Source organism: Myotis yumanensis, unplaced genomic scaffold (genome assembly GCF_028538775.1).
Source record: "Myotis yumanensis isolate MYYU_CA2020_CCGP unplaced genomic scaffold, mMyoYum1.0.hap1 SCAF_16, whole genome shotgun sequence".
Lineage (NCBI taxonomy): Eukaryota > Metazoa > Chordata > Mammalia > Chiroptera > Vespertilionidae > Myotis > Myotis yumanensis.
In genome coordinates, this window is record NW_027223767.1 from 15,966,851 (window position 1) to 15,980,932 (window position 14,082).

General features: G+C 51.6%; 1 protein-coding gene across 1 annotated transcript; it reads left to right on the plus strand.

The window, feature by feature from the left end:
- The first annotated feature begins 4,900 nt into the window (after nucleotides 1–4,900).
- On the plus strand, nucleotides 4,901–7,899 carry FBXO39 (F-box protein 39). Its single transcript, XM_070394756.1, has 3 exons — nucleotides 4,901–5,926; nucleotides 7,094–7,270; nucleotides 7,538–7,899. The coding sequence occupies exons 1-3, from the start codon at nucleotides 4,901–4,903 to the stop codon at nucleotides 7,664–7,666; spliced, it is 1,332 nt and encodes a 443-aa protein (XP_070250857.1). The 3' UTR covers nucleotides 7,667–7,899.
- Nucleotides 7,900–14,082: the final 6,183 nt, after the last annotated feature.

Genomic DNA, 14,082 nt, shown 5'->3' on the forward strand with positions numbered 1-14,082 from the left:
GGCCCCATGGCCTGGACATGTCGGGGGACCCCAGCTTTGTCCATTTTAAATTCCCACCAGCAATTGGTGTGACCGTCATCATTTCCCCACATTCTCTGGCCAGCGTTTGGTATCACCATCATCATTTTTTTCTAATTTTAACTATTCTAATAAGTACGTGGTCGTCTCTTACTGTGATTTCCAATTGCATTTACCATAATGATGTTGATTATCTTTTTTGCTAATTTGCCATCTGAAATGTCTATTCGCGTCTTTTGCCCATTTTCAGAATGGACTGTTTCCTTTCCTGTTGAGTTTTGAGATATGTACATATTCCCTGGAGAATAAATACACCCTCAGAGGGAAAGCAGGGGAGGGGAGGAGGGTGAGAGATCAACCAAAAGACTTGCACGCATGCACAGACGCATAACCAATGGGCACAGACAGGGGGGAGGGAGGGCCTGTGCTGGAGGTGGGAGAGGGCTGGGCGCGGTCAATGGGGGGAAAAGGAGACATGTGTAATACTTTCAACAATAAAGAATTTTAAAAAAAAGAAAAACACCCTCCCTGAAAGCTTCTGTTCACCTTTCTTTGGATTCTTCACTGGTTTCCCAAGAGAGGGCCGCCGTGGGCAGCAGGGCCAGACAGCGCACAGGAGAGGGGAAGGCCAGAAGGGAAGGGAGGGAGGGAGAGAGAAGTGACCCTGGGCTGTAGGCTAAGCTGCCTGCGCACACTGGTGTGGGTGTTTCCAATCCGTCCATCCACAGCCTTGATGAAGACAGGCCTTTAGTAAGCATTGTCCCAAGCCCCCCACAGGCCCCCGGGATCACTGGTGACGCCCAAAGGGGTGCCTTTCAAGGCTGTTGGTCTAGGTGGCTGGGAAAAGCCTAGCGATGCAACTGGCCAACAGTATAGCCTACCTTTCTGCCTGGCCTTTGGGGTGACCCGCTAGGGACCAGCCCCTGCCTGGAAGGGAAGGGCCAGGGAAAGTGGGTGTGTTAGGTGCTCCCTATCCTCCCCTTCTCCCCCCCCCCCACCCCTACCCCCCCGCGCCCGCCCCGCCCCCGGGAGGTGGGGCACTTCTCGAGCTTTGAGTGGGTTAGGGTTGCTTCAGGCTTTCCTTTGGGAGTCCCAGCCAAGGTGGGCAAAGTGGAAACCATGGCAGATCACGTGGGGATGGATTCTGAGAAGAGGGGCCTAAGCTAGGTCTCTCGGGACCTGACAGGACGCTGGGGCTGGGTCAGGACAGGAAAGGCGGTCGACTGAGCCCCAAGTTCAGGGCAGAACCTATTCCTGGCCCAAAGGCGGAAGGGCAGGGGGCATGCCCGAGCCTCCTGCCTCCCAGCGCCCCTCCCCCAGGTGCCTTCCGGACCGTGGGCGCAAGGACCGATCTTGGCCACGCTCTGTGGACCGGGCCACCCCGGGTTTGGGCCCCTGCGTCCAGCAGCGATGCGCTGAGCCCCGTAGCGGGGCGCGTCACAAAGGCGCCCACAGCTGGGCATGCAGCCCCCGCGAGGTCAGGGCGCGGCCCGGAGGTGGCGGAGTTGGCTTTGGAGGAGCAGCAGGCGTTCGCGGTCTCTGCAGCCCCGCGCGGGGGCGCAGCTGAGCAGGGCGGCGAGCCGGTCACAGGTGCGTGCGGGCGCTGTACGGGGAGGCGCAGGCGGGGTGAGCCGGGACACGCCTGGCCCACGGGAGGGATGGGCTGCCGGCCGCACGGCCTCCTGGAAGCTTTCGCAGGGTGATGGGTGATCTGACTTCCTTAGGGTTCCTTCCCTGATGGGCAGCTCTGGATAAGGTGGACGAACCTAGGTTAGAGAGTCCTGAGGGTGGGTTCAAATCCCCGCCCCCCACTTCCTACTCCATCTCCCGGGGAGACTCTCCTAACCTCTGACACCTGTCTCCCCATCGGGAATGTGGGCTTGTTCACACCTCCCATCCAGGGATGTTGTACAAGCACCGTGGCCCCAACTTCCTGAGGGCAGCCGGCACTTGTGCCTGCATTTACTTTGTGCCAGACACTGTTCCGGTGCTTCCCATCTGTCAGCTTATTTAACCCTCCCACAGGGCGGTGGGCATGCCCCCTGCCCTCCCGCCTCTGGGCAGGGAATAAGGACTCGGTGAAATAAGTCAGAGGTTATGACTGCTGTTTACATGTGTGGAGACGGAGGCACGAAGAAATTAATGAGCCTGGGGTCACACACAGCAATTGGCAGAACCAGGATCCAACCCAGGAAGCTACACGGCTTCTCGCTGGTGAGGAGGTCTTGTGGGACGGGAGTGGGGGCAGGAATTACACACGGCTTTTGGAACCACTTGCAACAACTCTCCCAGCCCACAACCTGTGTTCCTCCAAAGCCACCTGTGGATGAAAGCATCCGACAGCTCTTCTGACCGGGGGCTTTGCTAGGGAAAGGGTTTCATTTAGCCTTCGAGGTGGATGAGAGTTCCTGGAGCACTTTTCTCCGAGTTAAGTGCTGTGGAGGCCCCTCGCCTTGGGCAGTCTGTGTATGATGGAGGGATGACCCTCTCCTTTCATTTGTTAAACAGTTGAAGTACCTACTCAAAACGAAGAATGAGGCTGCCCCTGGTCTCAAGGACTGTGTGGGGCCATGGGAGGGAAGGGCTTGGACGCAGATCATAGGAAGGGATGGACAGTGGCGAGAGGGGAAAGAGCAGGCAGGCTGCATGCAGAGGCAGGGACTCTGGGAACCCACTGGAGCCCTGTGTCCTGGGTGGGGGCAGACTTTGCCAACCTCCCACCCCCATGGAAGTCTCTCTGGATCTGAGGTGGGAGGGCCAGCTGGAGTCAGGGTCCCACTTGTTCCAGAGGCGATGATGGGGTGATGAGGACAAAGTGGGGGGAAGATCCCAAATAAAGTCCTCCACAGAAGCTCACTGAAAGACGCTCATTGCCACTGTGGTGTTGGTGGGAGCTGAGGAGGCCGGCGCTCATCTAGGCAGAGTGGATAGGAGACAGACAGGGGCACCCACCACGGACAGCTTCTGTTCAGATGATGGATATAGTGGGTGAGACATAAGCAGACATGAATGATGCCTACAAATATTAAATACTAGAGGCCCAATGCACGAAATCCATGCAAGAGTAGACCTTCCTTCCCCCGGCTGCCAGCACTGGCTTCCCTCTGGCACCCGGGACCCGGGCTTCATCTGGAAGGTCATACGGAAGGACGTCTGGAAGGATGTCTGGTCTAATTAGCATATTATGCTTTTATTATTATAGATACTTTTTTTTTTTTTTTTGGCAAGCACACACAAAAAGACGCACATCAAATACACTGGAGAAGTTACCTACAGTGGGGGGCGATGCAGTGGGACATAGTTGAAAAGGAACAAATGAATAAATAAAAGTAAGAGAGGTCTTGGGCAGACAAATGTCCTGAATTGAGAAATATTATTAACTTGTCCTTCAGGCCTACCACCTGTGGAGGCAGGAAAAATCTATAGGAGAAAGAGAAAGCCCAGCCTCTGGTCTGGGCCCTGTTTCTAACTTGCTGTTGACCTCATGAAAGCCCCTCCCCCTCTCTGGGTCTCCGTTTCCACCTCTTTCAGCTCTGAGTGTTTATGAGCTATTGTCAGTCATCTTGAGCCACTTGGTAGAGAAACCGATAGTTTTATGGAGTGGTAGGGCTTGAAGTTTCAAGAATGGGGGACTCGGGAGGGTTCAAGAAAACGAGGGTGTTTTCCGGCAGGAGAAGCATTGAAAGCAAAAAGTCAGGAAGATTTCAGCGTACGGCTGTAAACAGTCGGAGGGCTCGGTGTTTCGGGAGGGCCTTCGCCCAGCTCTCCCCTGCGCCTCCCTAGCCTGGCTGGCGGTGCCACCTGCAATCCAACAGCCAAGTCAAGACTTCCGGTCCTACCTACTTCTGTGTTCCCCAGTTACCAAACCAATTCCTCCAAAGAACCCACCCCATTCCCATTATCATGCCACCCTAGTCCCAGGTTTGGGCCTGGACTCTGCTCTAGACCATCCTTCATCCACTCCCAAGTGTCCTTCCTATCCCTCCACACTGACCACATCACTTCCGGACATGTGACCCTTTGACCTTCCCTGGCCCCCTGTGACCTCATGGAGGTTCTTCATCCTTGTTCTGCTACTACGCCTTTTGAATATAACACAGTCATCAACAATATAGCTCAACACAGTGATTCTCATCCATAGAAAGGGCCTGGCCACATCAGGATTCCAAAGTACCGGGAGAGGGGACAGTGGGGACGCTGGCCTCTGGGACACAGCCTTTATCACATCCCCCAGAACCCCTCCACCCAGCACCTCCGTCTACTCCAGCTCCAGTTCCATCACTCCCTTCCCCTTTCAAGTTAAGATCCATACAATGTGTAGCTCCCTGAGTGTGAACACATGTACATTCAGTTTGGTGGCTGTACACACATGGTCCCCTCTACACGGAAACCTTCAGCTCTTCCACCGCTACCACTAGGCCAACCTGGTCAGCCTTGCAAATCCCACTCACCCTGCAGCACCCAGCTCAGACATCATTCCTTAGACATCAAGCCTGCTCTCCTTACTCCTTACCCAGCCAGACAGTTAGTCACCTTCTGTGTGTGCTACCCTGCACCATGAATACATCTGAACCTTCTCACTTCTCCCATGCTGCTGTAATTGCGTGCTGGCCTGTGTCCCTGAGAGACCCCTGATGGGCTGTGACTCCTGTGGTGTGGACTGTATGGTGACTTCATCTTTGCACCACCTGCACCAGCACAGTGCCTACTCCACAGGGGGCCGTGGTGCAAGTTCATTCAATTGGGTTTAATTTCTATTTGGCAGGTAACAGGTAATGGCTCGTCCCTTTTACTCCCCACAGAAAACGAGTGATTGCTTTCCTTTGCTCATTTTTGGAAGCCCTGCCTACCACGCAGCTGCACTGGACATCTCGGTTCCTTGATGGACGAAGAAAGCCAACAGATCCAGCCCGAAGACCAGAGCTGCTGGGCCACCCTGCCCGATGTGTGCCTGCGTCGTGTTTTCTGGTGGCTGGGAGACAGGGACAGGTCCAGGGCGGCCCTTGTCTGCAGGAAATGGAACCAGATGATGTATTCGGCTGACCTCTGGCGATACAGGACCATCACGTTCAGTGGGAGACCTTCCAGGGTACACGCCTCAGAATTCGAGTCAGCTCTTTGGTATGTTAAGAAATTTGGTCGTTACCTAGAGCACCTGGAGATCAAATTCCTGAATCCTTACAACGCTGTCTTGACCAAGAAGTTCCAGGTCACCATGCGAGGCCTTCTTTCGAGTCTGGGCAAGAGTAACAACCGCCTGAAGTCTCTTTCCATCCAGCACCTGGAGCTGGACCGCCTGGTCTGGAGGCACAGCATCAGGAGCTCGTTCATCAAAAGCTTGAGCTTCTTCTTAAAGAAAATGGGCAAACACCTGGATTATCTCAACCTGAAAGGGGCCAGGCTGACGGTGGAGCAAGGCTGCCACGTTCTCAACTCCCTGAGCTACCTGAGGAATGAGAGTATGGCGACAGAGCTCAACATCGAGGACTTCTTCAGCCATCACCTCGCTGTCTACAGCAGCCCCCAGTTCAACAAGACCATGGCCACGTTCCAAAACCTGGCGTCCCTGACCCTGAACTACAACTGCATCTCCGACGAGCTGCTCGAGAACTTGTGTGAGAACAATGCCAGCACCCTCTGGACCATGAACATCAAATGCCACATCCATGACCCCCACGGCCAGGTCATCTGGGGCATGTCCTGGGCCAAGCTGGCCAGGCAGGCTGTCAACCTGAAGGTGAACTTCTTCTTTGAGCGGGTCATGAAGTACGAGCGCTTGGTCCGGATCCTCTTGCAGGAGATCCCCGTCAGGAGCATCAGTCTGAGAAGCTGCTATTTCAGTGACCCGGACTGGTCCATGCGGCCCACTCTGCTGGATCTGCTGCCCACCTTCCGGCACACTCTGCAGGTAGGTATCACCCGAGGGTGGGGAGGCTTTGAGGGGTGACTGCACCCAGGTTACTGGCCTCCCCACAGGAAAGGCTACTGCTGCCGGCTCTTGGCTGGGCTCGTACACACCCCCTCGCTCTTCAATTGAGGTTCTGGGAAATGTGACAAAGCTAAGCCTCCTGGCCCCATAAAATCCCAGCAGACAACAGAAGGGGCTGCTCACTTCCTGCACATGGAACACAGGGATGTTCTGGTTGAATATCAGCCAAGGAAAACCCCTGTGTCCCCGGCTCAGAGATGTGAGGCCTGATCAGAAAGGTGCATCCAGGTGGCTCAGTTGGTGGGGGCTTCATCCCAGACACCAAAAGGTTGGGAGTTCGATTCCCTGTCAGGGCACATCAGGTTGCAGGTTCAGTCCCCAGTCAGGGCACATATGGCAGGCAGCCAACCAATGTTTCTCTCTCTTGAAAAAAAAAAAGATATCAATTAAAAAAAAAAAAAAACATATCCTTGGGTGAGTATTAAAACAAATGTTTATAAGAAGGTGCATCTACAGGTGAATAGCAGGTCTGCAGCCCCTTCCTCTCTTCCCTCAGGGTCTGAGAGCTAGGAAACAGTGTGACTTCAAACTAAACAGAAAGCCAGATTTGACCCAAGTCACTGAAGGGCTCAGAGGGGTGGGCGGTTCTGTAATCTGGCAGCTCCCCATCTATAAAATCAGGATCATGTTGTCCCTCCTAAGGCCCTCACTCACAGTAGGTTGTGACGATTGACATTAATAGTTATAAATACCTCTACTGACAGTGAGGGACTGCGGGATGCTCATAGCTCATCTGAGACTCACGTCGCCCTCAAGTGGGCAGGCAGACAGCATTATTATCCTTCGTGCCACAAAAGAACTTGAGGTTTGGTGGCCACAGTCACCTGGCCCGTCCACCAGGACCTTGGTCTCTGGATTCCAAATACATGGCCTCCAAACTCCAAGGTTTTCAAATTTGCAAGAGGCCGCCTTCATCTCCAGATCTCTTCCTCCGTGATGTCACCTTCATGTCCAGGGCATCTTGTCGAAAGCCCTCGAACCAGCACGGCTATCAGGCCAGAGGTCAGGTCATGGGAATGTTAGGAATGACCCAGCCCGTTCCGGCACCTCTGCCCATGTACGTCTTCCCCTTTGGTGCTTTTCCAGAAATTAACTTTTGAGTTCAACAACAACCACGAGTCGCTCGACAAGGAGCTGCACCTCCTCATCTTATCCTGCAGAAAGTTGTTTTACTTCAAAATCTGGGCTTTCCTTGATGTGAAGTTCGTGGATCGGATCCTGAAGAGTCAGGAAGAAGGACAGTGTGCCCTGCGCACACTCAAGGTAAGAGCCCCCCGGGGTGGAACGGGCATCCAGGCCCCACGGGGCAGGCGTCCAGCTGCTTCTGCTCCGGGAGAAACGTCAGAGACGAGGCAGGAGTGGGGGCAGTCCTACCACCTGAGTGAATTTCCACTATTTCACCCAAGGGACCCTGGTTTGGGTTCTTCCTGATTCTGCCAACAATGGTGCGTGCACATCATTCAGACTGTTTTCAGTGCCTGCATGATGCAGTCGCGGTGTGTGCACGGCTGTGTTTCTCTGTTGGCACAGGTGAGGATTTATACAAACAGATATGAGACAAATGAAGAGGACAGGACGCTGCGGGAAATTTACCGGAAGTACAGAAAGCTGATCGATTCAGAGCTTAACTATTTTGTCATCGCCTACCCCATGATGTAATCGCGCTCTCCAGAGGAAGAAAGCTGGGAGCCCTTGGAAGTTGAAAACCCGGTTCTCACAGAAGGACACTTGGGGTGTCTCCTCCCCGCCCTACCCCTTTTTCTTCTCTCTCTCCTTTTTGCCAGTTCCACACCCACATGAACACCCCAGCAAAGATGGGGACCCCTGGTAATATGAAGGCCCCAGGTGACTTTAAAGTGCTATATTTACCAACTATCCCGGGGTGATTTCTTGTTTTGTCATTTGATTTTGATTTTTGACACCCTCGCTCAGCCAAGGAGCTAAAAGCTCAAAGCAGTTTCTTACCCTGACTGCTGCTAACCTGTGCGCCCGAAAAAGTGTAACTAGCAGGGAGCGAATAGAAGCGTGTTTTCTGCTCACTGACAGAATCAGTTCAGAAATGCTTTCTGTCCTGCTGGCCTTCGTGTCAGAGCCTCCTGACACTGACCTTGGTCAGGTCTGATCTCCGATGAGTGGAAATCCATCAGCATGCCCTCCAATGAAGCAGGCGACTCCCCACTTTTAGAAGGGGCCCGCTGAGAGTGGGAACTCCCTCCTACAGAAGGAATCCAGCCCCCAGTTTATCAATGTTGGAGATTAGTAGTGCCAGCACTTCCTTTTCTTGCCTTTCTTGAAATATTTTTATTGATTTCAGAGAGGAAGGGAAAGGGAGAAAGATAGAAACATCAGTGATGAGAATCATTGATTGTCTGCCTCCTGCACGCCCCACACTAGGGATCGAGGCCACAACCCGGGCATGTGCCCTGACTGGGAATCGAATAGTGACCTCCGGGTTCATAGGTTGATGCTCAACCCCTGACCCACGCCGGCCAGGCTGGCACCTCCTTTTCTTGTGCCACCTTCATTCTCCCATGCAGATAGCATGGTGCCCAGTCCTCAGGTGTGGGGCACACCTGGAGTGGCCATTACTCTCATATTTACAAAGAATTTGTAATGTCCTGGGGAAATGTTCCCAAAGGGATGGTAAGTGAAAAAAGGCAAAACCCCAAACTGTATATTTAGTGTGATATCAATCATATATATAAAACACATAAGGGTTTGAGGTGTTTTTGAAAGCATAGAAGAAATACAACAAAAAATGTTAACAGTTATTATCTGGGTGGTAGAATTACGGGTGGTTTTAATTTTCTTCTTTGTGCTTCCCCTTGGTTCTCAAATTTTCTACAATAACCATATGTTATTTTTTTAGAATCAAGAGACAATCTACTGTGTTTTAAATAGGGAGTCATAAATTCCTGAGCCCATGCCATTGGGATGTACGGCTTCTGGTCTTCTGAGATTTGTGTGCAGAGAGTTGCATATAGGGTTTTCTTCGATAGATATAAATTAATAAAATCTCAGAATACTTTTGATGAGTGTCCCATTTCAGATTTTGTCTCCTCTTTTGTATGCTGTGCCCATATTTCTGCTCAGCGTCTTAGGCCTTTATTCAAATTTATGTAGGCCCAGTGTGGGTAAATTTCAGCTTTCACAACACGTCCACATTCACTGTCTCATCTGATGTCCCTGCCGTGCTTCTGGGTGGATACGGATCCTGGTCCACTGGACAGCAGCGAGGGAAACAGGTCCCACTGAGGGGAGCTCCCAGGTCTGATGTGAGAAGATGCTCGAAAGCATCATAGCTGAAACCAGGGGGCCCTTTGGGAGCCATCTGGTTCCAGGGGGCCCAGAGAGGAGGTAACTTGACGTGAGAGGGAGTTTCAGCCGGAATCCAGACCCCCTGGGAGAGGGATTGATTGATTGACTGGTACAATGATTTATTCATAGTGTGGACCAGTTCTGGCTCATTTCCTTTCATCTGCAAGCACAGAACCTAAGGGTAGAGGATCTTTTATGGGAAACGTGTTCATTAAAATGTTATTTATGTTAACACGTTTGCAGAAGAGTCTCGATTTGTTTCACAGTTTTGCAAATCTCTCTCACGTCTGGCTTAATGGTAGACAGCTGGGTTCTCGAGGCTGCTTCTGCCATCTGCTGCCATGTCACACAGACCACGCAGCCTCCGGAAAGCTCCAGAGAGAATGCGAGGGGGAAAGGCACAGCATGTCTGGGTGTTAAAATAGTTGTGACACCCTGGATTTCTTGAAAAAGGTCTCAGGGAACCTCAGCAATTGCCCTGACTACACAGGCATTCCAGTTCCCAGAGGAACTGAAACAACATCGAGACCCACAGAGTGCTCGTGGGACAACACAGGGCATGCGAGCTTCCAAACCCACAGATTGTTAAATGTGTCCACTGTTTAAACGACCACATGCAGCGGCCCAGTGGCAGGTGGAGACAGCCCAGACTTGTGACCTGTCACAGCTTTTCATCCTTGCCTGTCCTTCCCCAGCACAGAGCAGGAGGGTAGGGCCTGCCTCCCCATGCCCGCTGAGGGTCCGCAAAGAGCACCCAGTTCTCGGGAGAACTGCAGCACGTCCACACTGTATGTATGAGCTGGAAATGCAGTCTGCCTCCTGGGTGCCTCCTCTCTGCTGTTGATAAAACCGATGAAGCCCTGGCGACTGAATTTCCAAGTGTAAAAGGAAAGCAGGGCTGTGATCAAACTAAGGTATAAACCGTTCCTCACGGGTGTGCATTTACCCCTTATACACATTACCCAGACAGCTATTCCCGAAAGGGGCCACGGAAATTCTTCTTCTTTTATCCTAAGCCAGGGATATGTTTATTGACTTGAGAAAGGAGGAGGAGGAGGAGGAGGAGGAGGAGGAGGAGGAGGCAGAGGCGGAGGAGGAGGAGGAAGAGGAGGAGAGGAGAGAGGAGAGAGAGAGAGAAAGAGAGAGAGAGAGAGAGAGAGAAACATCATAGGTTGCCTCCTGTACATGCCCCAACGGGGAATCTAACCCACAACCTAGGTATGTGCTCTGACTGGGAATCGAACCCCCAAACTTTTGTTGTATGAGGACAACACTCCAACCAACTGAGCCACCCAGCCAGGGCCTACAGAAATTCTTATTTGCAATTTGGAGCCACGGAATTTCATTAGTTCATTGGCTAAATCACAGATGGTGAGACACGTGCATGGTTTCCCTGGGTGGTGCTTAGAAAATTAATCTAATTCCTATTCCTCTACATTTACAAAATTGCAGATTAAAAAAATCTAGACACATACACACCCACATAGAACATCTAAATGCTCAAGTGGAAGGTAAGTCCCTTCAGCATCCATTTTTCCTGTATTTCTGTATCCCTGAGCCTAGAACTGAGCCAGGTACAGAGGAGGCACTCAATCTAGGTTAAATGTTGTCAAATAAGATCTTGTTGAGGTGTGATTCCACTTTGTTTACAGTGAATAATTATTTCAAAGTAATATGTTTTATTGGTTTTGAGCCATCTTACTGTCATAGACAAATATGTTTTCTCTTTAAGCAGCCAGTAAGAGCACATCTATGATACTAACAAAGCTGAGTTAATTTAGTCAACTCTATCTTGTACTTTCAGATCACACCTGGTAATATAAGGCCTTTTCAGCAGGAAGAACCCTTACAAATCACCTCACCGCCCTTCTCACCACCTCCCCAGGGTCCCTTCTTCACAGATAAAGGCCCAGGAAGGGGAGGGGACTCCTGTACCACTCCTGGACTAGTTACTAGCAAAACTGGGGCCAAAAGCATGGCTAACCCAAAGCCTTCATGCTGTCAGTCAAAGCCATTCCTAGAGATTTTATCCAATCCCCTTCCCTCCAATCTGTCCCCAGAGGAAGCCTAAGTCACAGCCTAACCTTGTCAATCACCTATGCAATAGATGACTTACTCTTGACTGAAGAATAAGACAACCTTGGAGAAATACCAGGAGCAAGTGGGCTGGAGAGGTCGCTGGCCCCTGGCTGGCCCCGCCCCCAGCCTCTGATTGGCTAAAGGGAAAGCCTCGGGCCACGCCCCTCACCCACTAGGGTATTTCCATGAATGGGCTCTGGGACCAGCTCTCTCTGCAGGCTTCCTGAAAACCCCCCTATGTCGCCCCTGCCCACCTACATGCCTTTCTACAGAAACTGGTTTGAACATGACCGTGGTCTACAAGGTCTTACATGACTTGACCCCTGTCCCCCCTCACCGAGCTCAACTTGTACCACCTTCCCCTTTCTCCGGCCACCGGGCCTTTTCTCTGTTCATGAAAACGGGCAAGTGGGGGTTTTTTTTCCAGATATTCACATGCTCGCGGCCTTCTTGTCCACCCTTAGCTCAGTGTCAGCTCATCAGAAAGGCCTCCCAGCACCCACTCTAAAGCGGCCGCCTGTCCTGTCACTCGTCTCAGGTCACCCTATTTCTATCAGGACCCTGTCACTATCTGAAATGACTTTGTTGTTCCTGTGTACCGCCTGCCTCTGCACTGAGCTCCAAGGGGACATGGAGCTCTGTCTAATTCACCTCTAATCTCTGCACCTGGCACAGTCCCTGGCACTAAATTGGAGCCCAGCAAGTATTTGTCATATGAATGAACAAGGGAATCACACACACACACACACACACACACACACACACACACACGCCCTCCAGTGCCACAGGCCTGATGAGCAATAATGCGAGAATACCTTTGCTGAGTGGCTGAAGAAGCAAATGGGTTCTCTGTGCAGGGAGCATTGCCGGAGGCGTTGGGGTCTATACTAATTTCCCTACAGAGAACACAAGTCAGCTACAGAACAAGCAAAGCCTGCCCGCTTCGAGGGAGTAGCTATGATTCTTCCCAATTCTTACCCTTTTAAAAAGGCAAAACCCATGGATGAATTTTCAGGTAAAAAATACTTTGAGGCAACAGATCCTGGTTTCAGGATCTGAGGTCCAATTAAGCATCAGCAACTCATTAGCCATGTGACCTCTGGTAAGTCGGTCTGAATCCTAGGCGTGTGACCCCTCCCATCCTCAATTTCCTCACCTGTAAAATGGGGATATTAACAGTTTGCACAAATAACTCATTATAAGCACTCAACATGTTAACGGTTGTCATAATTGTTGGGATTACCAATGGTATACATGCCTTACAAGGCTATATAAGAACACCTCCTTGGTTTTGATTTGAAATTGTAACAGCCTTTATAGCAGCGGTTCTCAACCTATGGGTCGCGACCCCTTTGGCAGTCGAACGACCCTTTCACAGGGGTCGCCTAAGACCATCCTGCATATCAGATATTTACATTACGATTCATAACAGTAGCAACATTACAGTTATGAAGTAGCAACGAAAATAATGTTATGGTTGGGTCACAACATGAGGAACTGTATTTAAAGGGCCAGAAGGTTGAGAACCACTGCTTTATAGGGATCCACACCCAATTCCCCTGGAAACATATTTGGCTCTTTGAGACCCCTTGCCTCTGTGTATGCCATGCCACTCCCTGGAATGTCCCCCTTGCTACCCAGCAGACGTCTGTTTCTCCATCAAGATCCCTCTCAAGGGTAACCCCCACTCCCGCGCCCCTCTCAGTTAGCCAGTCAAGTGACATGGCCTGTGAGTTACAACTCTCTTGAGTGGCAGCCACAGAACCCCCCTGGGCGTCAGTGAGCAGAACGGGGATACTACATGAGGATGCTGAGCTCCCGCAGAACCCAGGGGCCTCAGGAACCACCTGGCGCCGAGGAAGGGAGACCTGTAGGGAGTTCTTTCTTCTTCCTCTTGGAGCCTCGGCTTCTACTTTTTCTCTTGCTGCAAACTGGCTTTCCGTTCCCCATGCCCATGACAGACAGCAGCTGTCATCCACACTCGAGCGCCCACATCTGTTCTCTTCCAGAGAGCAGCGGGGTGGAACGGAAATCTGCTGGCCCCGAGCCCAAGTGCCCGTCTTCTTCCTCCAATAGGCTACTGCAATTGCCTGTGGCCTCCCATCCAAGCACTCACCCGGCCTGACCTTGCTTCGCTTCCGAAATCAGATGAGATCGGGCGTGTTCAGAGTGGGGGGCTGTCAGGGGGACCCCTTTGTAAAGTAAACGATTGTCTGACTGCTGTGCTGATACAGAATGATGTTGATGGTGGACTGTAGTTGAAAATTAAATAAATAGTAAAGGAGTATTTTTTAAAAGATTGCTTTGGGCAAGGTGCCCCAGGCGATTGCCTAATTGCCAAATCCAGAGGATGCTTTTCCTTTCCTAGCTAATGCTCTGCAGCATTTAACCCCCTGACCCAGCGCCTTGAAACATTCCTCTACTTTGGCCTCCGGGACACCATGCTCTCCTGGCTGCCTCCAGGCCCTCCCTCCATGTTCCTTCCCTCTTGGTCTGCAGGTGGGACTCTTTTCACTCATCCTGGAAGCATTGGCGTTTCCCAGCGCGTGGGCCTCACCCCTTCTCTGCGCACTTTAAAGTCTCATACATCCCATGGTTCTCCCACACCCTCTCTGGGTTTCTCCCAACTTTCAGGATATAGACAGACCTTTCTCCCTCACTGAGCTTGACTTATGACT